Source organism: Mesoplodon densirostris, chromosome 4, assembly GCF_025265405.1.
Source record: "Mesoplodon densirostris isolate mMesDen1 chromosome 4, mMesDen1 primary haplotype, whole genome shotgun sequence".
Classification (NCBI taxonomy): domain Eukaryota; kingdom Metazoa; phylum Chordata; class Mammalia; order Artiodactyla; family Ziphiidae; genus Mesoplodon; species Mesoplodon densirostris.
Genome location: NC_082664.1, coordinates 69003802 through 69029760, shown reverse-complemented (window position 1 = coordinate 69029760; position 25959 = coordinate 69003802). Strand labels below are relative to the sequence as shown.

The window sequence follows — 25959 nt, the reverse complement described above, 5'->3', positions numbered from 1 at the left end:
TCCCACTTTTTCCTGCTGTATTAGCCAGAAAACTTTTGGTGGCAATTTGGAGAAATATTAACTGAAAATATCTTCAACTAGGAGTGAAGAAAGCTCTGAAAGGAATGTGGAACAGTGAAAGAAGAGAAAAGCTTTACCTTGATAGAATCTGGACCACCAACGGACCTTTTCTGTCTCTAGCTTGGAACGTGGGATCAGAAAGGTGGGTTCAAGTCTCAGCTGTTAAGCCTTAATTTCTGTATCAGTAAGGGTATCTTTACTAATTCAATATTGTATTAAACAAGATGATACATTTAAAAAAGCCTATAGAATTGTGCCCAACTCAAAGTTCCTAATTCCATGACACTGGACATATTTTTTCATAACTATTGATATTCATATAGCACCTTTAAATCCAGGCAATTCAGGATACCAGGTCACTAAATGACGAGCAGAAATCTTAATGTTTAAGAACAAACTAAATGAAACAAAACACAAAACAATACAAAAGAAACAAAAAAATCAAAAAACTGTATCCTGAGAATATCCCAGTCCAGCATTTGCCTTGGCAAAGGAATAAATTTCTGAGCTCAAATTCATCCTACACCAGTGCAGTTCAAGTTTTTTAAGTGTCTAGTTGATGCCACACAGGCAGTTACAGAAGACAAAATGTCTCCCTTTGAGACACAGTCTAAAAGGGAGTATTAAAATGCAGTGTGATGTTCAATGCATAGAAGAATATATAAAGTGCTGCAGGAACACAGATGAAGCAGCAGTTACATTTGCTTGGTTTGAGAGGAGAGTAAGAAGCGTTAAGGAGTTATCAAGGGGAAGTGACATTTAAACCAGGCCTAAAAGGACTGGGAGTCAGCCAGATAGAACAAGGGAGAGAAGGGCATTCAGGTGAAGGAAACAATAATGAGTATACAGTCAAATTCATAGAGATAATTAGAAAGACAAAGAATGCAAACCATTGCAAAGAATGTTCCAAAGAAAGGGCTCCTCTCAGAAAACAGGCTAAGTTTCAGAGAAAATATTATTTGCTCCACAGAAATCATTTTCTGGACTCTGTGAGACTAACCAGCCACCTTTTGTGAGTAAAATAATTTCAAATACAAGAATGATAAAGAAAATTAGCTTTATTTATGTAAATTAGAAAAATTGATTGTAGTGTTAGTGTTAGAATTTGTCAAATGTTTTTATTCTGAACGATTTACAAGTGTATTTATATACAAACATAATAAAATAGAGTACCATCACATTGCTTTCGCTTGACTCCAAGTGTCTCTCCATTCTGAACATGCCCCTCTCACTTCAGGTTTTAATTTTTAACAGGGAAATGCTTTGTTCTGACACAGTGGTTGATTCACATAGTATAACACTGAAGTGGAAGGAGAGTCAATGATCATCAACAATTAAAAATTATCCTTCAACCAATATGACTTTATCATTAGATTCTTTCTATATTAAAATATGTTTCATGTTAAAAAAAACATACTTGTATTCACTGAGGATCTAAATTTGTTGTACTAAATTTGACATTTATATAAACCCATAGTTAATTTAAATATAGATATGAATCTATATTAAACTCATTGGTATGAATGTTTGCCATAAATGAAAATGAAGAAAATTATTAGGAACAGAGGTAAAAGAAAATCCATGTGAGAAATTGAAGTGGAAATGCCCTGTTCTATTTAAAATGACTAAAATTTCAATTTTCTGAACTCAATACAAATAAAACCAATAGATGGTAAAAAGCCATGATATTTATAGACACCAAATCTTAAGTCACACTGTAGGGCCTTAATTAATTTGTACTATTACATATTTTAGATAATTCTAAACCAAGTTTCCTAAATAGCTTTCCAATCATTTATGTTGTTTGAGAAATCCAAGAAAGTCTAATACAATTATTGAATAAGGCCGAATTTTAAACTGGCAATCGAGATACAATATAAATGCAGATAATTTATATTAGAGTCAAATTTATATCTGTCATAGTACTATGTGTGTATGGACTATTAGAAGAAATAAATTTTGTTTTTAAAGCAGTGGTTGGTTTTCTAAGTTTAGTTCTTTAGCACTTTATTGAAATTCCTGGCAAGAATTCTGACAGAGCTCTGTGATTTTATTATATGAAAGAAAGAAAAAAAGAAACCCACAAAAAATGTTAAGTTTGCGGTGACTTTTCAGAGCTATTTAAGTTAAAATAAACAGCCTCCAAGTGCACTTGTGTCTAAAATGCCACTTTTGCCCCCAAAGTGAAAGAAATGCTCAAGTATTGTGTTAAGGTGCTTACTGTTCAAAAAAAAAAAAAGAGAAATCAGAGGAAGTTGGTCTTTAATTGAATGCTTGAATTCTTTCCAGAGTTCTTAGTATGTTTAGATGTTGGTATCTTGAGTTTGACACTTTCTTGATTGCCCTTTATAGCAGCTTCAAGGCGGGCTTTCAAGGCTGGAGAGGAAGCCATTACACTTTTAAAAACTGATGAATACTGAGGTCCAATCTGCATGAGATTTTGCAAAGCAAAGTCATGCAGATTTCTCATTATGGAAGTTGCTGATCCCAGAGCATTCTCATCCAAAAGGAAGGAAATGAGGATGGGCAGAAGACAGGCCACCAGCTGAGAACCTGGAAAGTAAACAAATGATGTAAGCCCCAGGTTCAGGGATGTAAATGTTTCTTACACACTTGATCCGGACATATTTCCCCCACTTGAAGGGAAGCAGTTCTTCCAATCTCTTTTCCCAAATTAATACAAAACAGTATCAATACTTGGGATTAACATCAACACCTGCCTTTCCATGAGTGTGAAAATATAATGCTAAGTGACTAATGGGGTGTTTTACATTTTAAATAACATTAAATTTCTGATTTTGGACAGATTCTGATTTAGTATGCATTTAGTGCTAGCACTTACGATGCTGTTCCTCAGCAATGGCTACCAGGGCTTCCAAGACCTTTATGCCTTCTTGAAAGATCTGAAGCTCAGTAGTGTCTTCAGGTTTCCTTTTGTCTATTTCCTGCAGTTTTTCCACGATAGAGGATACTAAAGAGTAAATGTACGGGTAGGAAACAGCTGGATTCGGATACTGAAAAATGGAAAGTAGGAGCTGATAGGTCTTGATTTGCACCTAATCAGAAAAAAGGACAAAAATAGTATAAACTGTAAATATAAATTTACACTTATATTAAAATTAAGTTTTAATGTAGATTTTTAAAGTAAATTAAAAAATGTAAATGAAAAAAATTTAAAGCCTCCCCTCCCACACTTAAATTTATTTTATTTCTAATTTATCTTTAATTTTGGAAGTCCAAGCACTAACAGGCATTCAGACTTGCATGCTAACAGTGGTTGTGACAGCTTGCAGTGGGAATAAAGTGGTTAACTTTTCTTCTTTTGACTAGTTCCCATTTTCCCCCTCATTTGTCTCTCTATAATGTAAACAATCAAACAAACACACAAACTTGAAAAATATTTTGGAGATTTTGGAAAATGTTTTAGATGAAAATCACATATATATTTGATGCTATGAAGGTTTTAAGGAACCATGTCTGGACTATATTAATTATGTGTCATCACATACTGGAGGCACCACTTTGAGACTGCTACATAAAGCTCCCGTTAGGCTAGAGGAAACAAATAGGACAGGAGAACAAAAGGAGATGACTATACATCAAATATATAAACCATCCTTTATTCAATTCATTGTGATATCTGAATGATTATTTTTTTCTGAGAGAAAATCTGGTTACTAAATTTTAGGAGTCTATTTGTGATCATGTGCTACAAACTTACTTCGTACCACATAACAGCATAGGAAATTAATTTAGCAAATAAAAGGGCCAGAAAGGAATGGGATTAATTTGTATATGCTGCTTTTGAAACAGGTCCCATTATTTTACGGTCATATACTGAAGGCACATGCTAGAGTCTTCCTTTCCTTTTTTTTTGAAAGGAAATCCACTGAAGTTCTAGGGATATATCAATTTTAAGATGCCCCTATTTCAAATTTAGGTTTTTAAAAAAAAAATTTTTTTAAATATTTTATCTTTCTCCAACTAACTACATTCCGTCCTCAGGGCCAAAAAACAAGACCATTATTATTTGATTTTGTCAACCCAAGAATATGAATTAATCCAAACCTAAAAATAAAAAATTTCAGTCTGGTACTTTCTGTTGGAATCAACAAAATCATAAGGAAAAGTTTTGCAAAAGCCTAAACATGCTCCTATTACAAACATCATCTTCTAAAGACATTTACCATAGGATCTTTTATCTCAAGAGTAGCCTTAAATTTCTCAATACAGCGCTTCTGAAGGCATGGGATCGTAGTTACTTCTGGACTGGTAGACAAAGTAAATACTGTGATAGCAGTAAGCAGACTGACTTCATCAAGTTCTTGGTGTGTTCCAGCTACTAAAAAGAAATAATCTATGAGAAACAGATCCCAACACTGTCATATTTACTGTTTTATAGAGCTGTGAAGCTGTCTCTAGTTTGGTAGTAATTTCTTTTGTGTACCTAAGGATTACAGACAGTAATACTGACTGATTAAGAATCCTGGCAAATGCTGTAGCTTTAAAATATGCATTTTAAATAATTCTAGAGTCAAGAATTACCAAAGAAATTATAATCTTCATAAGTAAAGACATCAGTAAATACTTATATACATTTACTAGGAATATGCATTAACTAGTTATGTGACTTCGGATATTTAACCCCGTCTTTAGTTTTTTCATCTGTAAAATGAAAGTAACAGTACTTAAATTTATAAGGTTATGAGGATTAAATGAGTTAATCCTCGCAAAGCATTCAGAATAGCATGTTGCACATAATGCTCAATACAAATTAGCTGTTATATTATTATTTTTATTGTGGAGAAATACAGAAATGCTTGGACAGTTGTTTTTTCTTTGTTAAGTTTAAAGTATTCATATTTTGATAATACATGTGTCAAGCGAAAATAACTTAGCGCTTTGTTTGCTACATATACCATTTCTTAACAGTACAGAAAAATTTGAAAATATCTGTGTGCACCACAGTCATTTAAAGGAATTTTCTACTGGATGTAATTTACTTTATTTCCCAAAGTCATACTCTCATTAAATCATTTTAATGAACCTGTTGTGGCAAATCAATGTTATTTGAAAAGGAAAAGGTGTGGCAAATTCAACTCATTAAATTGTGTAAGAATGGATTTCTACTTAAGAAAAAAATTACATATATATGTAGAAGGTTTGGTAACATTTACTCATCCAATACTTAAGAAACATTTTCTATGTGCCAGCACTCTTTTTGGCACTGAGAATACAATTTACAGAGAAGATACAGAATATACCAAGAAGTAAATAAAGGATTTCAGCTAGTCACAAGGTCTGTGAATATAAAAAATATATTAAGAGATAATAGAAAGCAACCCAGGAGTTGGGCGGTCAGAGAAAGCTTTAGGAACTTAGTGTTTGAGCTGATACCTGAGACACAGCAGCAGTGAAAGCAAAATACTACGGATGGGTAGGATTTATTTTATAAAAGTAGTCTGAATAATTTCAAGGTAAAATAGGTGCATGGTAAACATTTAAATTATGACAGTATTATCATAAGCACTTTATATTTAATCCTTATTAGCATCATGAGGTAGGTACACTTATTTCCCCCATTTTATGAATGAGAAACTGAGGAACGGAAATTCAGTCATTTGCCCAAATCACACAGTTAGTAAGGCATTCAGTTTGATTCCAGAAAGCATACTGTTAACCATGATGCCATAGTGCTTCACATACAGCCAAGTTATATTTAGTCATTTAGAGCAACTTGAAACTACGACAGCTAGTCTGTTTAGTAAAAATGTCTTTTTATCCGCCGTAAGATAAAGTTCTCCTGGGTTCCTCTTCCCATTTCTTCTAAAATTCCCTTATTCTCCCAGCCCTGCCCAAATTCCTTTAAACCCATTCTCTTTTACCTACAATAGATGCAAGGTTCCGTTAGCATTAAGCCCCATGGAGAGGCCTATGTGGTAAGGAACTGAGGCCTCCTGCTAACTAACAGCCAGTGAGAGACTGAGGCCTCTTACCAGCAGCCATGATCGAGTCCCCTTGGAAGTGGGGTCTTTAGCTGTGACCCTGGCCAACATCTTAACAGTAACCTCAAGAGAGAGACCCCAAGACAGAACCACCCAGCTATGCTGCTCCCCAATTCCTGACCCTCAAAAACTGTCAGGTAACAAATGTTTGTTGTTTGAAGTTACTAAGTTTTGGAGCAATTTGTTATGTAGCAAATGTTTTCCCTATCATGATCATCTCCTTCCTTAATTCTTCTCAGTAGCTAGTCCAAATCCTCAATGTCCTAACCTCATTCTCTGACAACAGAGAACGTGTGTGTGTGTGTGTGTGTGTGTGTGTGTGTGTGTGATGAAAGAGGCAAGCTCATCATAACTCAACCTAACAACTTACGCCTATTACCCTCCTTTTCCTCCCTCACACTGGCAGAGGTTCATCCTTCTAAATGTGCTGTGAATTTTTTTCCTTTCTGCCTAGAAAAGGGATGCTGCTTCCCTCCCTAATAGTTCCAACTCCAAACCCATTTCCACCTTTTTTTTCCCCATAAGCATGAACTCATACTAGAGCCTCATCTAAAAAAAAATAAAATTCCTTGACCCTGTATCTTCCTTCAGCTCTCTCGTCTCCCTGTCGAGAGGAGCCTGTACTTGATCCTCCCCCTCCCTTACTCCTCTCTCGTACCTCAACACTGTGAGCGTGGTCTCCACAGTGTATTTTACACTGCTGACCACTCTCGAGTCATTAAAACTCCCTTTTCTTTGGCTTCTGTTTCTGCATTATATTCGGAATCTCCTCCCATCTTGTTGCATAAACCCAAGTTAGGTGATTTCAGTCATCCCACTGACAACTCCCAAACATATGCAGTCTAAAACCATCTCTAGCCAGACTTTCTTGAAGCCCAGACCGCTTCATATTTCATTCCACTTGATTATCCTGTAGGCATTTCAAAATAAACTCACTATCTTCCCCTGAAAACCCTCACTTTGGTATTTCTGTTAAGGGCACCATGAACGCTCAACTCACCTTACCCCTTTCAACTCCTAAACCAAACTATCAGTAAATTCTGTTAATACTTGCTAAACATTTTAGTTTTCATTATTTCATTCCTTGTTATCGTTACTGCTACTATCTTTTCTCCAACAGTCTTGCTTTTTTCTCTATACTGCTGCCAGACTGTCTTTAGAAATGCAAATCCCATCACTTTACTCCTGTTTTAAGAACACATGCCTATTAAAGGCAGCCCAAATTACCAATCATGCCAAACCTTCCATCATCTGGCCCCACCTACCATCCAACTCCCATCTCTTTACTAATCACCGTTCACCACCCTCTTACTCTTTCCCCTCAAACCCACATTGTCTTGTTGCTCTACGTGCCGTCCCCAAATGTACCATGCTATTTAGGTCTGCTGGTTTTAGATCAAAATGTTGCGCGAGAATCCTTTTCTTTGGTGTCCATGTGGAGAATGGAGAATGCTTTCTAATCCTTTAAGAAACTGACTGTTTCGAGAAGACTCTTGTGGTAGCTACAGAGGTGTACCACTGAGCTCCCCTTAGTGAGGGTAGGTGCTGCCCAGCTGTGAGGCATGCGGTCAGCTGTTAGCTCCTCAGGGTTGGCCTCAGCCCCCCGAGTTTGCTTGACTGAGATCACCTTGCTTGACTGAGATCACCGTCTTCAGGGGGCAGCCACATCTGAGGGAGTGTAAACACTGTTGTCCTATGGGAGGCACTGACAGGCAATATTCAGAGCCGCCCAGCAGGCATGCTGAGCTTTGCTGGATGCTGGTATTGCAGCTTGGCTTCTTTAGCCCAAGATTGCTTTCCCCATTCCCTTCACAGGCCTTGTTCCTTAATAAGCCTCTTGCTCCCCAAACTCCATCTCAGCATGAGCTTCCAGAGAACCCTACTTTGACACTCTGCCTGATTCACTCAAACAGAGCTGACTACTCTAACTTTTTGCCAGTTGTCTTTTGTTTTTAAGGGGTTTTTTTTGATGTGAACCAATTTTAAAGTCTTTGTTGAATTTGTTACAATATTGCTTCTGTTTTATGTTTTGGTTTTTTGGCCACGAGGCATGTGGAATCTTAGCTTCCCGCCGAGGTTTCCAACCCATACCCCCTGCACTGGAAAGCCAAGTCTTAACCACTGGACCACCAGGGAAGTCCCTATCTCCTTTTTTTAATACTAGAAAGGCAGTGATAAATAAGACATTACTGTTGCCTTCAAGGAGCTCCTATGGTATTAATCATACCTTATGGCACTAGCCTCCCCTAGACTCCCAACTTTGGGCACAAAGTGGGTGGTCAATAAATGCTGAATTCAACTGAAACCTTTTTACCATACAAAATAGAATATGGTGAATTGTGACACTGATAAACAGAACAAAAGAAGGCAGGGATAGGGACTTCCCTGGTGGTCCAGTGGTTAAGAATCCACCTCCCATGCAGGGGATGTGGGTTTGATCCCTGGTCAGGGAACTAAGATCCCACATGCCACGGGGCAACTAAGCCTGTGCACTGTAGAGCCCGTGAGCCACGACTAGAGAGCCCTGCACGCTGCAACTACTGAGCCCACGCGCTCTGGAGCCTGTGCACCACCATTAGAGGGAAACCCACACGCTGCAACAAAAGATCCCGTGTGCCACAACTAAGACCTGATGCAGCCAAATAAATATTTTTTTAAAAAAGGGAGATAATTTATAATATGTCTAAACACTTTTTACAATTACCATGACATAATGTTGAAAATAAGACCTACTCAACAATAACAAAGGGAAAAACTAAGTTTAATGGATATCATTTCTATCATTTATAGATATATGCCAGGTAAAAAGCGAGATGCTTTCGCATGTTATGTTATTGCTCCAACAGTCTCCTGCAACACAATCTCCTCATTTTGTTAATGAGAAAACTAAGGCTCAGAGAAGTTGGATAACTTGTCTAGTCACTTAGGTAGTAGGTCCTGGAGGGACATCAGTCTTGTATTATATTTATAATGTGTACCTTATGCAGTTTTCAGTACATTGTGCGTATTAAAAAAGTTCTGTCAGCTAGACATGGATGATACTGTATTTTAAAATTAACATACTATTTACATTTGAACGTCTCTCACTGTCAACATACAGGCTGCCAGTCATTTAATTGCATTAACGTTAAAGATACTAAAATGAGACCATAGATATTTTCTATCTACGATACATATCCTCTAAACAAGTATGTAGTGAATTGTGGTCTCCTTTAGGTGAGACTGCCAAACATGATCAAGTAAATAGCTTATTCTCAAAAAACTGTCCCTCTTGCTTTTTAAAACAAACTGAACAACTGCTTCCAAAGAGCCTAAATTACCTGGATCCCAACAGTCAAGAACTGTTGTTAAAGCACTACGGAGAAGGTCAGTCCAAGCAGTATGGCTCTTTTCTGCTCGGGCCATGGGAGAAGATAATATTCCTTTCAGAGCCTGCAGGGAAGCTGCAACTGTTGAAGAAAGCTGGCCCCCAGGTAACTTCACAGCAGTTTCTCTGAGGACTCCAATTGTGAGGTACAGTATAGTAGGGAGGATTGAGATGCTTCCTGTAATGTTTTTAAAAAAGACTTATTTCAGTCTATATACAGTTCCTCAAAGGAAATCACCAAATGAGTTAGATAATGTCAAAGATTTCTAGCTTTTAAGATTATTCTCCATTAGGGATTATAACTGTTAAGACAATATAAATAACTTTAAGATTTTAAAGGTTGGATTAAATTTTGGTTATAATTGGAGATGTTATTTAAAGTATATCACAGTACCATTATCCATTGCTGTGTTATTTTGTTTTATTTGGTAGTTGACAAACATTGAATTTATCTTTACTTTTTAGTGTGGTAAAATATATGTAACAAAAAATTTACCAATTTAATCATTTGTAATAGTTCAGTGGCATTAAGTACATTTACAATGTTGTGCAACCACTATCACTATCCATTTGGATTTATTTTATATTAAACCCTTTTGAAGCAATTTGTAGTGAATCACTCTACAAAATATTAAAGTTTCCATGGCCACTAAGTAGTTAAAAAGTCACTTTGTTTAAAGTGAAAGGGAAGAGACTAAAGCTAAAATAGTCAATCAATTTTCCCAGAGGCTATCAATACAACTCATATCGTATATTTTTGCCCCCAATCCTCTGCTAGTCACTTTTCTGCTACTATTGGTATAAGACAGTGTGTGAGAACAAGGAATACAGGTTTAAAAGTCAAACTGAAGCTTAAAGTCATGTTAAAAGTAAGACAGCATGTAAGTTGGTCAAGACACATTTAAGCAGAAATATGCTTACCAATTAAGAAGTATCTATTAAATACTGAGTCCCTATTATGTACTAGAGGATACAGAATTTCACTGGAAACAAGACATATGTCTGTATATATATATTTATCTTCTCTTTCTATAATAATCAGTTACACATACCTCTATATGACACATAAAAACTACATATCTACATAGGGAAGCTACACACACATACAAACACACACAGACACATAAAACAAACAAACAAACAAAAAAGAAAAATAAAACAATATGAGCCAGAGTTTTTAGGGAAGCCTTCACAGATGAGGTAGGGCTGGAGTTGAACTTGAAAGGAAGGCAAAATTTTAGAAAGGAGAGAAGGGGTGGGGTCATTTCGGATCAAGTAACACCATCGACAATAGTACGGAACAGGGATATGCATGAAGCCTCCTGGATTTAAGGTTCACACAGAAGGAATCAGGAGGCAGTTGTACTCTGCAGAGCCTTAAACACTATATTAAAAGCAGGGACTTGATTCAAAACAGAACTGGATATGATGAGAAGCTTCTGTTGTCACTGAGGCAGGGAAAGTCCATTAGATACTGTATACCAAGAAATGCCCAAGAGCTAGTAATTGCCATCGATGGGTTTACAATATTCTCAACCATGGAAGAGACTATCTATGTAGAGTACATGCTGTCTCTATATTTACTTTCACCCTTTTAGTAAAACAGATTACTAGAATGTAATGTTAACCTTAGAGGATTAAAGACCATATGCAAAGCTTTGGGGGTCAGCATTTGTGTAATGAGGAAAAGATAAGCAACCATTACCTCCATTATCTATCAAAACCATTTCTCTCCTTCCAGGTCAAGTAAAGTAATCAAACACCACCACATACCTTCAGGAGAGCACACTGCAGGAAGTTCAGAGAGGGTAACTAATGCAGCGGAAACCAACCTACTTCCATCTTCTGACAGCATCTGTGGCTTTGTAGCTTTTACTCCTGGGCTACCTGTCAATTTAGGATTTAGCTCTGGGAGCTGTCGAACTAGAATGCATACACACAATTCCAGTGTTGCAAAGACCAAAGATTTCCCAGGCACAAGTCCTCCTGTGTCCTTTCCCTCTCCAAATTCTGGCAAGGTTTCCTTTTCAGCAGCCCCATCATCAACTAAAAGACAAAAAAATAATGTTGAATAAATGCTTCAGGTTAGTTTTGCTTCTGGTAGATGGCAATTTAGTTCATTTCTGTTGTAGTTAACACATTTAAATGGGTGAAGTCTTGGGTCTTAAAGAATGAAAGTTATGGAGGTAAAAGTAGTTGTCTTTATTTGGACTTCTTATTGCAATGGATCAAAAGAAATCCTCGGTGACCTTCTCAGCCTTAAAATATTATCTGGTTAACTCCTTGCTGTTAAGGTGTGAACCTGATAGCTAGAGCTCCAGCACTGACCTTACCACCTTAATATTGGTAGTGGCTGGCCAGAAAGATAGGAACTGAGGTCCCTGATGTCTTTAAGAAGCTGCCATCTCAGCCCAGGACTGCCAACTTCTGGACTTCTTTTAGATGAGAGAATAAGTCCTTGTGTTTTAAATCTACTGTTATATTGGATTTTCTGTTATAGGTAGTCAAATGTAATCTTAAGTGATAAACTCACCAATACCAAATTTGACTTGTAAATGAACAATTTAATCACTTTGCAAAACTTAAGTTATTAAAGAATTGTCAGTAGTTCTTTCCAAGTACATTGGTAAACACTTAAAAGTAGGTACTCAATCAGTATAAAGAATTTTTTTTCCTTCCAGGGCTGTTAAAATTCTAATTTTCCCAAGGAATAGTAGTTTAAGCTACTGACAACATCCAAGCTAACATGTAGAGGCACATGAGAGGATTTGAAGCCATACCTAGAGATTTGTACTATACACAATAGATTCTCAGAACGACATGGACACATAAGCAATACTTTAAAAAATAATGATGCCGTGTGATTAATTTGGCATTATAGGAACATTCACCTTCTGCACTTCGTCTTTTCTCCTTCACATGTTCTTGAGCTGCACAGATAATCTGCCTTACCACTTCAAGAGAAGCCAGCTGAATGGAAGGTGATTCTCGGGTCAAAATTACTCGATGTAGTACATTCAACAACTCGATACCCAAGTCCTATCACAGAAAACAGGTTAGACTATATGGAAAATTACATACTTAAAAAAAAAATACCAATGTTAAATGCCATGACAAAATTCAGAGAAAGAAACAATGGTCCACAAAAAATAAAGGTGTTAGGGCAATAAAGTTATGTAACATTTGCTCCACTTTTAAACCAACTCCAGGTTGTTTTTTGTCCAGTCTTGTGGGAGATGGCACTATGACAAAAGATCATTTTCACACAGGTCCTAAAGTGGGAAAACAAACGAGATTTCTAAAACAAGATGAAAAATGTGGCTAAAAGTATATAAGGACTGCCATGTAGATTCCTAGATTTATATTAAGGTTTTCTAGTACTAATAAAAAATGATGGCGAAGTATGACATTAAAAGTGGGTAAGTTATTAAGCACAGAATGAATATCTCTCTAAAGAATAAAATACACTGGACAAATACTATTTCATTTTCCCCTTTTCTACTGGTTACTCTGGTGGCTTTCTTTCATCTTTGAAAATAATAGTAAAACTGTCATTATACTTTTAAAAAAAAATCAATCTTATTTATTTATTTATTTTTAAGATGTTGGGGGTTGGAGTTTATTAATTAGTTCATTTATTTTTGCTGTGTTGGGTCTTCGTTTCTGTGCGAGGGCTTTCTCTAGTTGTGGCAAGCGGGGGCCACTCTTCATCGCGGTGCACGGGCCTCTCACTATCGCGGCCTCTCTCGTTGCAGAGCACAGGCTCCAGACACGCAGGCTCAGTAGTTGTGGCTCACAGGCCCAGTCGCTCCGCGGCATGTGGGATCCTCCCAGACCAGGGCTCGAACCCGCGTCCCCTGCATTAGCAGGCAGACTCCCAACCACTGCGCCACCAGGGAAGCCCCTATGATACTTGTTTTAACATACAGAATAAACAAGCAGAAACAGTTTAAAATTTATTCAAGTACATTCCAACTCAGGCAGGAGCCTGATTAATACTTTAAACCTAATAAACGATAGTAGTAATAAGTTAAATAACTGTCTGTATAGAAAAGAAATCATACCATCCATTTTTCTTAACATCCAAGAGTCAATTTAATATACAATTCAATATACTGGTAGTACCTGATGCTAAGGGTGCCTGCCCAATACAGAGTTGCTCTTGGGAAAGCAGTTAAAGGAAGTGCCATTCTTTGTACAGTGATCTTTTTTTTTTTTTTAACATCTCTATTGGAGTATAATTGCTTTACAATGGTGTGTTAGTTTCTGCTGTATCACAAAGTGAATCAGCTGTGTACAGTAATCTTTTTTTTTTTTTTTTTTTTTTTTTTTTGCAGTACGCGGGCCTCTCACTATTGTGGCCTCTCCCGTTGCGGAGCACAGGCTCCGGACGCGCAGGCTCAGCAGCCATGGCTCACGGGCCCAGCCGCGGATGTGGGATCTTCCCGGACCAGGGCACGAACCCGCATCCCCTGCATCTGCCGGTGGACTCTCAACCACTGCGCCACCAGGGAAGCCCTACAGTGATCTTTTAACCGTGGTCACAACTGGGTCTGATATTAGTGTCTGACTCCACCTAGAGACTAGCCAGTCATCTCTTAAAAAGACTTGGATAGAGAACTCAGCCAAGAGGAATACTACGTAACTGAAAATAACTACGTGAACCAAGAGGAAACTCTCTCAGGGAAATGGGGTATAAGATGCAGGTATATACGAAGAGCAGGGTGCACTGAAGTGGAAAGAGACAAAGACAGTATGATATAGAACCTTCCCATCATTGCAGAAAGTTCACATGAAGAGCTGCTACACGGAGTGGTTGGCTGGTGGCAGCAGAAATAAGTGCGGCAGAAGCAGAGACAGAAAGTGGCAGAAAGAGGCATGACTGCTCCTGGGTCAGCACAGTTGCTGATGCCATTTCAGTTCTGAGGCCTAGCTGTGCAGTTTTTTAGTTTCCTTTTTACTTCTCCGTGTTTACTCCCTATTCACTGTAGTAACCGACATGTTTCTGTTCCTGTTCCTTGAAATGTACAGAAGCCAATCAAAAAACAAGAAATCACCTGATCACTGCCAATTTTAGATCTGGGCCAAGGAACATCTAGAAGGGCCTGTAACGCATGTAAACAAGCAGTAATGCTTTCCATGGTTGCATCTGAACGTAAGGAACACAGAAATTCCACACTGATTCCTGTAGAAAGCAGAAAAAGAGAACGAGGCTTCTTTGAGATTCTTAGTTTATGAAGTTAAATAATTTTCTATTTTGATAAGATATACAAATAAACTTAGCAAAAAGGTAATGCAAATAAACCACAATGAATTTAAGACTAAACAATTAAGTGATAAGGCAATCTCTTAACAGTTTGTTTTTATCAACATGTACACAAATAATAATCTCAATTAGGCTTGCGCTCACTACTGCAAAAATTACAATAAAATTGCACCAGAGAATTTAACATGTAGAGTTTCATAACTTTATTTTGACTAAAATTTATTGAGTGATTACCATGTATCAGGCATTGCACTTTAAGTATATCATTTCACTCTCACACTATCTGAGGAAGCACATAGAGCTTAAATAGCTTGCTAAAGGTCCATTACAATGGGGCACACCAAGAATTTGAACTGAGGTAATTGTACTGCACAGCTTATGCCTTGCCAATCTTCATTATATAAAAGTTCATTTTTATCTTTAAAAATTTTTTTATTTTTTAAAAATATTTATTTGGCTGCCCTGGGTCGTCATTGCCTCATGCGGGATCTTCGTTGCAGCATGCAAACTCTTAGTTGCGGCACGTGGGACCTAGTTCCCTGACCAAACTAGGGACTGGACCCGGGCCCCGTGCATTGGGAGCACGGAGTGTTAGCCACTGGACCACCAGGGAAGTCCTAAAAGTTTGTTTTTAGAAAGCTCTCATCTCAAGGCAAACGAAAACAAAATTTTAACATACCCAAGGATATAAGAAATCCGGTCATGTTTGGCCTGGTAAGGAATAACAGAAGCTCTATGAACCATAAACCTTACTTAATTTAATCACTTGCCTTTATAACTCTCACATGTCATTTAAATCAATAACTTATTTATAGGTAATGATCTAATAACTTGTTTCCGCAGAACAAGGTAAGATGGAAAAATATTTATTCTAGAAGCTCACTGTACCTAGAAAGATACTTCACTTTAAAAATGAAGTTCCAGGGCTTCCCTGGTGGCGCAGTGGTTGAGAGTCCACCTGACGATGCAGGGGACGCGGGTTTGTGCCCCGGTCCGGGAGGATCCCACATACAGCAGAGCGGCTGGGCCCGTGAGCCATGGCTGCTGAACCTGCGCATCCGGAGCCTGTGCTCCGCAGCGGGAGAGGCCACAACAGTGAGAGGCCCGCGTACCGCAAAAAAAAAAAAAAAGAACTAGGCTTCTTTTGCAAATTTTTTTTTTTTTTTTTCTTTTTGCGGTATGCGGGCCTCTCACTGTTGTGGCCTCTCCCGTTGCGGAGCACAGGCTCCGGATGCGCAGGCCCAGCGGCCATGGCTCACGGGCCCAGCCGCTCCGCGGCATATGGGATCCTCCCAGACCGGGGCACGAACCCGTATCCCCTGCATCGGCAGGCGGACTCTTAACCACTGCGCCACCAGGGAGGCCCTGCAAATTTTACATACATTCAACTCGATGCTAAAGCCAGCCTGTAATGACATTCTAGACTTAATATAAAGAAATTTGCAATTTTAAAAGATGTATACAAGCTTACTCACTTGTATACATCAAGGCTATCACTAATGCCTAATAAAGAATGAAGTAATAGCCACCAAGAGCTGATAGGCAGGGGGCACAATTCAAGAAAAACTCTGTAGGGTCAGAAGCTAGTAAGGTCTTTTACTGACCTAAAATAAGATGGAATCTCTCAGTGTAGACATCCTCAGGGGACTTTACTGGAGCCCCAGATGATGACCCCTGACACATGGAAGTTGGTGTTACAGGCCTTGAGAGATTAGATGCTCCCTCATCTGGGTCAGCAGCAACAAAGCCTGTGCTTGTAAGCCACAGTGCTGTAGCATGGAGGATAAACGCCCAGGAGTTGTAATAATGCGATTTTGCATTTTCACTAGTCTCTGCTGTGTAGAAAGCACCACCTATAAAAAAGGGAAAGCAAACAGTTTCAGGAGGAATAAACGAAGAGATTAGCTCACACTACATTTTCCCTTTTATCTGTTATAAGATATAGACCATTTCCATCATCCCAAAAGTTCCTTTGTGACCCTTTCCAGTCAGTCCCCTACACCTCAAGGCAACTACTTTTTTTTTTTAAAATTATCTATTTATTTATTATTATTTTTTAGCTGTGTTGGGTCTTCGTTGCTGCGCGCAGGGGCTACTCTTCATTGCAGTGTGTGGGCTTCTCATTGCCGTGGATTCTCTCGCTGCAGAGCACGGGCTCTAGGCACACGGGCTTCAGTAGTTGTGGCACGAGGGCTCAGCAGTTGTGGCTCGCGGGCTCTAGAGCACAGGCTCAGTAGTTGTGGCGCACAGGTTTATTAGTTGCTCTTCGGCATGTGGGATCTTCCTGGGCCAGGGCTCAAACCCATGTCCCCTGCACTGGCAGGCAGATCCTTAACCACTGTGCCACCAGAGAAGCCCGGCAACTACTTTTTGACTTTTATCACCACAGACGTTTTGCCTGTGCTTGGACTTCACAGAAATGCAAAAATATCCAGTATGCACTTGTTTGTGACTGAGGTTTTTTTAAAAAATAAATTTATTTATTTTATTTATTTATTTTTGGCTGCGTTGGGTCTTCGTTGCTGTGCACAGGCTTTTTCTAATTGCGGTGAGTGGGGGCTACTCTTCGTTGCGGTGCGTGGGCTTCTCACTGCGGTGGCTTCTCTTGCTGCGGAGCACGGGCTCTAGGCATGTGGGCTCAGTAGTTGTGGCTCGTGGGCTCTAGAATGCAGCCTCAGTAGTTGTGGCACATGGGCTTAGTTCCTCCGCGGCATGTGGGATCTTCCCGGACCGGGGCTCGAACCTGTGTCCCCTGCATTAGCAGGCGGATTCTTAACCACTGTGCCACCAGGGAAGCCCCCTTTTTTTATGTTGGCCAGTTTAAAAGTTTTTTGGGGGGACTTTCCTGGTGGCATGGTGGTTAAGAATCTGCCTGCCAATGCAGGGGACACGGGTTCGAGCCCTGGTCCAGGAAGATCCCACATGCTGTGGAGCAATTAAGCCCGAGCGCCACAACTACTGAGCCTGTTTGCCACAACTACTGAAGTCCACACGCCTAAAGCCCGTGCTCTGAAACAAGAGAAGCCACTGCAATGAGAAACCCACACACTGCAAGGAAGAGTAGCCCCCACTCGCCGCAACTAGAGAAAGCCCGCACGCAGCAACCAAGATGCAACACAGCCAAATAAATAAATAAAAATAAATACATAAGTTTTTAAAAAGTTTTTATTGAATTTGTTACAATACTGCTTCTGTATCATGTTTCAGTTTTTTTTTGGCTACTATGCATGTGGGATCTTAGCTCCCCAACCAGGGATCAAACCTGCACACCCTGCATTGGAAGGCGAAGTCTTAACCACTGGATCACCAGGGGAAGTCTCTGTGACTAAGTTTTTGCTCAACAATGTTTTAAGAGGTTCATCCATGCTGCTACGTTATCAGTATTTTGTTATCAATGATTTTATTTCTCCTGAGCATACAACTGTTGGGTCACAGGGCTGATGTATCCTTACAACTTTATAAGAAATTTGCAGGCTAATTCTTAACTTTTTATTTTATTATTGTTGTTTTTTTTTGCGGTACGCGGGCCTCTCACTGTTGTGGCCTCTCCCGTTGTGGAGCACAGGCTCAGTGGCCACGGCTTACAGGCCTAGCCGCTCCGCGGCATGTGGGATCCTCCCAGACCGGGGCACGAACCCGTGTCCCCTGCATTGTCAGGCGGACTCTCAACCACTGCGCCACCAGGGAAGCCCCACTTTTTATTTTTAATCACAAAATATTAAAAAATAAATATGTGATGTGTGTATGCGTGTTTAGAAGGTGAAAGATTTATAGGATCTGAAGAGAAACCAGAGTATGTGTATGCATGTATAAAACAGATACCTATTTACCTATCTCCAACATTAACATTTTGCCTTTCTTAAATCTCTTTCTTAAAAAGCAAACAAAAAACCCCTAAAACTTTGTACACCACTAATTCTTGCCCTTCCTTTTGTAACCACTTTCCTCAAGTTACTGTGAATCACTCTCATTATGGTCTTACACTTTCACTCTAGATGTTTGTATTCATAAATAATAGATGCTGTTATTTCTTGTGTGAGTTTACTTAAAAGCCTCATACTGTGTGTATCCTTTTTAAACTTGCTTTCCCCCCAACACTACGTTTTAATGTTTTATGTGTCATTAACATTTGCTGATAAATTATGTCAAAAATCAGTTTATTTCCATTTTGTTTCCATTTTTAATGCTATTGAAAGGTACAAAGTACAATAAACACTCCACATATCTCTTTGTGTATAATTCCAATTAAAATTCTAACAGAACTTGATAGGCTGACCCTAAAATTCATAGCAAAGAGTCAAAAAAATAATAGCCATTTTGGAATAACATGAAGATTAAAAGCAGCTACCAAATATCCAATCCATAAAATGCAATATTAATAACTGACTATAAAATTAGATCCCCAGGGCTTCCCTGGTGGCGCAGTGGTTGAGAGTCCGCCTGACGATGCAGGGGACACGGGTTCGTGCCCCGGTCTGGGAAGATCCCACGTGCCTCGGAGCGGCTGGGCCCGTGAGCCATGGCTGCTGAGCCTGCACATCCAAAGCCTGTGCTCCGCAACGGGAGAGGCCACAACAGTGAGAGGCCCACGTACCGGGAAAAAAAAAAAAAAAAAAATTAGATCCCTAAGGGAATCTAAAAAAGAGCAGATATATGTATATGTATAACTGATTCACTTTGCTGTACAGCAGAAACTAATACAACATTGTAAAGCAACTATACTCCAATAAAAATTAATTTAAAAATTTTTTTAAATTAAAAAATAAAATTTGATCCCTATCCTCATTCCACACACACAATATAAATTCTAGCTGGACTAAAGTCCAAAATGTAAAAAGCAAAACTGTAAAGCTTATATTTTTTTATGACCTTAAGTTACAAAGAAGTATCAGGCACTATACAAAAACCATAAACAACTGATTATATTACTTTTAAAAAGGTAAAAGAAAGAGCAAACTACAGGCTGAGAGAAGATACCTGCAAGATATGGAATCACAAAGGAATAGTATTAAACATATGTAAAGGATTAATAAGTCAGTAAGAAAATGTCAAATACTCAGTAGAAAATGGGCAAAGATTATGACTAAGTGATTTATGGAAAAAGAAACTTAAACGTCCCAGGAACCGATGAAGAAAGATTCCCAATCAAGGAAATAAACCAATGAAACTCTTTCATACTCATCAGATTGGCAAAAATTATTAACAATGATAACATATGATGGGAAGATGTAGAAAAACAGAAGCATGTTGCTGTTTGTATGTAATGTATGTTGTTTGTATGCAATGTATGTTGCACATACATTGTTGTAACCACTTTGGAGAGTGATTTGGCAGTGTCTTCTGAGGTAAGACGAGCATGCCTTATGACTTACAGATTCAACTTCAGGGCCTCCACCCTGAAGCAAGTCTCCCGTGCTTATTCTATGAATGAAAATTATTCTGGGAAAATGTTTCAGATAAACATTACCTGCTAACGGAGAAATTTTGAAAATACATGTTATTGACTGTCATTCTAGGGATTATGTAAATATTTTCCCCCCTTACCTTCAACAGGAAGCTGGGAGGCAAATTCTGAAGGCAAAGTTAGGAGAGCAAAATCCTGAAGTGCAGCAAGCCAGAGCCTACTTAATGTGCCAAGATCTGCGTGGACTAAGTCAAGCAACCCATCTGATGAAATCGACCTGTTTCCGACACTCTCTTCTGAACAGGTAGTCTTCAAAGGTTGTTTGTGGTTTTTATGTCTTTCTACAGCAATTATGTAGACCTGTATAAAGGTTACTTTATAAATAGGAAAATCTTGTACCCACTGAAAAGGTGTTACAATATTTTTATCTTGAAGAGGCAGACTTACCTTGAGCCTGCCTCGTGGACTTAAAATGCATTGTGATACCAAGAAGGTATACATATGTAACCACACACACACAAAACTAGGGTAGAAAGATCCAAAAGCATTATCTTCAGTGAGGTATATTAGGGATAATAACCATTTGACAAATGTGCTGCCACCTTGCAGTTTACAAGCATGACAGCTATAATTAAATGATCACAGCACTCTTTTTCACTAAGCCTAGACATGGCCTTGTAATCCATTTCAAAATATGGCTACAGGCAGCCATCTCTGAATTGAAATAAGCTGAATATCTTCTTTCAATGTTACCACTAAATCACAATAAAAAGTTTAACTATATAGATTTAACATGGACCATAGAATGTTAAAGTATTCAACATAGTACATAATGTGTATTATCTCTTTATCCATAACTCCAAAACCCAGAAAGCTCTGAAAAATCTAAGTTTGTGGGCAAATCAATCTGGTGGCAAAACACAAAAAAATTTATGTGAAGCTATTTATACAGTGTGAATATTCAAACATTTCACACAGATATATTAAAGTGTTTGATTACAGATTCTATGGTATTGTCCCAGACATCCTAGATGAATACATGAAATATGCATCCAAATTTTAAATCCCAAATATATCTGGCTCCAAGGATTTCAGATAATTATGGACCTCAATTACATGGAACTTGTTGGCTAGTCATTACTTTCACTAAGGAGAGAAAAGGAGAAAGTAATGGCTTAAGCAAGAGTATAGAGTTTCAAGTTATTACAAAGAACACTATATAAGCACAGAGTAATTTATAAAATAGGTTACAGAAATTACAGAATCTGTTTGCTCTACTAAAAGCATATGTTTAAAGCATTTAGAGTTGACTGTTAAAGATCATTAGATCCAACTTATTAAATCTAGGCAGAACTACTTCCTGAGATTTGTCAACACTAAATAATGACAAAAATAAACACTTTACAATCTTCTGATTTTAATTAGCCCCACTGAAGGAAACCCTTTCTTATATGTTGGTTCATTCTCTCAGTTGCAATCTGAGACTATATAGTTCATTGAAATGATATATGAACCAAGACTGGCCAAGTCTGGTAACTGCTGAAGCTGGATGATGGGTATATATGAGTTCATTGTACTATTCTATTCACTTTTGTATATGTGTAAACATTTCCATCGTAAATTTAAAAATTATATAGCTTTCTTCCTGATTAGAAAAGTAAATAAAGAACAGTTAAGCACTTCCCTCTAAGATTTCTCTAATCTTAGGAAATAAACCAACTTAATATTCAAGTCACTTTATGAAAGAGCACTAAAGAATATTAACATATGTGTTATAGAGTTGATAGAATATATGAGCAAACCCACATATCCAATAATTCAGGTTTCAATAAAAGTTGATTTCCATTGGCTATTGTTAAAGTCTCTCATGACTGCCCCTGCTTAAAGCAGCAGATAACAGACAACAGAGCGCCCTTTAGAATCCTTGGCCAAAATATCAATTAGCATATAAATACATCTCATGTTGAAAGTCTTCTGTTAACCTTAAACGTAGACTTATTTGTGTTTTAAATAGCTAACTTCAGTTTATGGCCTAAGATGTTTATTAACAACTTCCAAAATTCTAGTCATAAATTGAGAAGTACTAACCTCTGCCCAGGCTTTTAGCACAGCTAAGATCTCCATGGTAGAAGCACTTTCATTATATAAGTGACTTAGAGCTTCTTTTCCAACCTGAATTTTTGTTAATGATGCAACAAGCAACTGATGAACTCTTCGGAGATCATTAAGGTCACTTACAACTCCACTTGATATCCAGGCACTGCAAACCTAGTTTTTTAAGAAAATCAAAGGTTATATTTAAAAATTATAAAAATTGTAAACACCCCCATTGTGAGTTCAGCAAAGCTCACCCATATCTCAGGAATCTGGTCGTTGAAATCATCTTGCTATCAAGAAACCCCAAGGGATACTGGTGATAATGATGGTCAAAGCCAGCATTTCAAAAGGGAATGAAGTCTTAAGGTTGAAGAAAGGAAACTATGCTAATAAGTATATAAATCAGAGTTTCAGATGTTATTAACACAATGAAATTAAGCCATGAAAGGCATCACTTTCATAAATGTTCGGATGAACATTTGAATTATATCTGCAATTTTGACTATTTCATCTTATTATTTTAAAAACAGCGATTAATTGCATGATTATTTTATCTTTCTTGAAAGATAAATTACCTACCATTTAAACCTCAATGAAGATTTTGATTCTTTTGAAGATATTTTTAATTTTAAAAACAAAACATCATTAATAGTTCTCCAATTCAAAAAGTTTACTCAATTATCAGAGGTTATCTATAAAGGTTTTCCTGGGTGTCACCATATTTCTCTTTTACTACAGAAAATTTATTTTTCTTTTATCATATTTATTTAGTTTGCATCTCATTTCACAAAAGATTTCAAGTGGCTTACAGCGAGAACACATATAATAAAACGATGATAAATTAGACTCAGGACAACAGTTAACACACTTCTATGAATATTTGAAGGCTCTCAAACATTTCCTAAATACAAATGAATTTAGAAATTTGAAAATACTGAGTAAAATTATAATTAATTTAATTCACATCAGTTCTGCTTTTAATTATTTCAGGCCATTCAGGTCTGGATATTGAATGTCTGACAACCACACCAAGAAAAGCAACTATTTAAAACTGTATATTATATGGCTCTCAGCTATATGAAAAAAAGCTCAACCTCACTTGAAATACAAATCTAAACTATCCTGAGATACCCTTTTTACTCCATCATATACACAAAAATCTAAGTTTGACAACTCACAATGCTGCTGAGACTTTGGGGAAATAGGCACTTGCATACAGTGCTGGTAGGAGTTTAAATTGGTAAACTCCTGTAATATACTCTTTAACCCAGCAATTCAATTTTAGGGAATTTATCTCACAGATATGCTAAGACCCAGTGAAATGACCTATGCAGAAAGAAGGTCATTCACTGCAGCAGTATCCATAATAGCAAAAGACAAAAACCCCCATATTTCCATCACTAGGGAGCTGGTGACATACCCATATATTGGATTACCATGCAGTTATGAGAAAGAAAAAGTTCTCTAAACTTAAAAAGTAAAGGAAAAGGGGCAACTGAGATTAATGGTTAGACAACTATAACATAGAACCTTGGTATCAAATACTAACTGGAGAGCTGCTTCCTAAGAGAGGGTTTTTCTTAAAATATGTCTTTTTAACCATTTACCTGACATGCTTTGGCAGTGACATCAGGTGGCGTCTCTGAGGTGAAGGCTGGTCTAAGTGCCGCTCCTACCTGGCAAGAAATTACAGGCTTATTCAAGGATCAAAAAGTAAGATAGCACAAACTTTTTCTCTTTTTAATGTTATTTTAAAATTAGTTTTTTTAAAAATTAGTTATTTATAATAGGTATTATGAACACCTTTTGTTTTTGCCTGCCCAGCATATCTTCCTGTTCTTAGCTAAGTGCATCCAAGTTTTCCTTTGGGGAACTTTCTCTCTCCACAACTCTCCACCCATGTTGTTGCTATGGAGTTGTGAGCATTGTCTGGCTCCAGGAACCCACACTGGGAATAATGAAAGCTCTCCTGAGGACACCTGCTAGGAGTACTAGGATAGAAGAGCTCTCTTTAAAAGACTCTGGATGCTAAGAGAGCCATCTTGATACCATGTGGAGAGGGCAAACTTGAGAATAAAGCCAGTGCAGAAGAAAGCAGAGCCAACTAAGGTTCCTGAAAACAATTTACCTTTTCTGCTTAAGTGAGTGGTAATTTTATTTCTATCATTTGCAATTTTAAGAGCATTAAAAATATAACAGAGCTCCCCTTAAGTTGAATTATAATATTTTAGTCTAATGTGATTAGTTGTTATCTAACTCCTGTCCCTTCCTTTTGCTCTTTCCCTAAACATACATTGGCATTACCTGCTGGGAAGATGTGATGGAGGCTGCTAACCAACTGGTGAACTGCTCTGGATTCCCTAAATGCCAGCCATCAGAAGCTGCCTTTGAATCATGAGAGGTATCCTTGGATGAATGCTACTGAAGGATTACATGTGATGTGTGTGATATAATATGTGATGATTTTGTTATCTTCCTTGTTCCTCCTAGGCTGCTCAATGCACCAGTCAAAAACACACCAGTTAAAAAGCTTACAAAACCAGTAATAGAAACCTGAATTCTTTTCCAAGTCTAGGGGAAAAAAAGGAGGTTATATCTAGACTAGGAGTAATAATTTGAAGATGAAACCGGCATGTAGCCTAAATGGAATGTTTATTAATGATTTGGTGTTATCTTAGCTTACTTGGATATTTTGTAAAGAATTTCATTATCAAAGCCCTTTGGACTTGCCTGGTGGCACATTGGTTAAGAATCCTGCCAATGCAGGGAACACAGGTTCGAGCCCTGGTCCAGGAAGATCCCACATGCCGTGGAGCAACTAAGCCTGTGCGCCACAACTATTGAGCCTGTGCTCTAGAGCCCATGCACCACAACTAATGAAGCCTGCACGCTCTAGGGCCGGCGTGCTGAAACTACTGAAGCCTGTGTGCCTAGAGCCCGTGCTCCGCAACAAGAGAAGCCACTGCAGTGAGAAGCCTGTGCACTGCAACAAAGAGTAGCCCCCGCTCACAACAACCAGAGAAAGCCTGCGCACAGCAATAAGACCCAACGCAGCCAAAAAAAAAAAAAAAAATTAAAAAAAGAACAATACCTATCCCACAGGGTTACTGTTAAAGATTAACTTAGTAAACGAATGTCAATTTAAAAAAAAGCCCTTTATTCCCCCAAAATTACCAAAAAAGTTTTAATTATGAAAATTAATCTTTAGTGTTATAAAAGACCTGTTTTATGTATTATTTTGCTTTTACACAAAGATTTCTTCTTTAAACATATACTGATTATACTGGTGATATATTAGCAGAGATACATACTCATTTACGTATTAAAAGGTGACATGCCAGTTAGTTTCACAGACTTTTAATAATGATAAAATTCTCTAGTAGAAAGAGCTTACATTGGCTTGATACTGTTCCAGAATCACATGACCTGGAAACTCTGGTTCTGGAATAGTTGCAAATCGCCGAATAACAACTAACAGTGTTTCAAGGCCAGAAAGACGGAGCTGATCACTGTGATCTGTGGCAGCCATAAAAGCCATGCGAATTAAGTCAGCAAGATGTAGCACCAAAAAGTCATCTGCAATATTAAAAAAAATATTAAGAAAAAGAATACGCTGGAACTAAGATTTATGTTAAGTGATAATTTTTCCTCCTTTTAATTTCACAACCTAGACTTTCTTTTAAGTACTTTTGATTTGATTTACATTTTACTGTTTGTTAAATACAGACTTTAAAGCTGGCTTTACTGCACCAGTGCAAAT

General features: G+C 37.9%; 1 protein-coding gene across 5 annotated transcripts in view; it reads right to left on the bottom strand.

Moving 5' to 3' along the window:
- Positions 1 to 1158: 1158 nt before the first annotated feature.
- Positions 1159 to 25959, bottom strand: part of HEATR5A (HEAT repeat containing 5A) — a 117155-nt gene continuing 92354 nt past the window's right edge. For 4 of the 5 annotated variants that reach the window (XM_060096346.1, XM_060096344.1, XM_060096343.1 and 1 more), the window contains 12 exons: positions 25594 to 25775; positions 23807 to 23875; positions 22191 to 22370; positions 20243 to 20462; positions 16303 to 16551; positions 14490 to 14617; positions 12324 to 12471; positions 11206 to 11478; positions 9386 to 9610; positions 4248 to 4402; positions 2903 to 3116; positions 1159 to 2613 (listed from right to left, as the gene is read on the bottom strand). In XM_060096346.1, the coding sequence (XP_059952329.1) occupies positions 2306 to 2613; positions 2903 to 3116; positions 4248 to 4402; positions 9386 to 9610; positions 11206 to 11478; positions 12324 to 12471; positions 14490 to 14617; positions 16303 to 16551; positions 20243 to 20462; positions 22191 to 22370; positions 23807 to 23875; positions 25594 to 25775 (2351 nt within the window). In that variant the 3' untranslated portion in view covers positions 1159 to 2305. The remainder of the gene's footprint in view (positions 2614 to 2902; positions 3117 to 4247; positions 4403 to 9385; positions 9611 to 11205; positions 11479 to 12323; positions 12472 to 14489; positions 14618 to 16302; positions 16552 to 20242; positions 20463 to 22190; positions 22371 to 23806; positions 23876 to 25593; positions 25776 to 25959) is intronic. The other variant, XM_060096347.1, reaches the window with a different exon arrangement.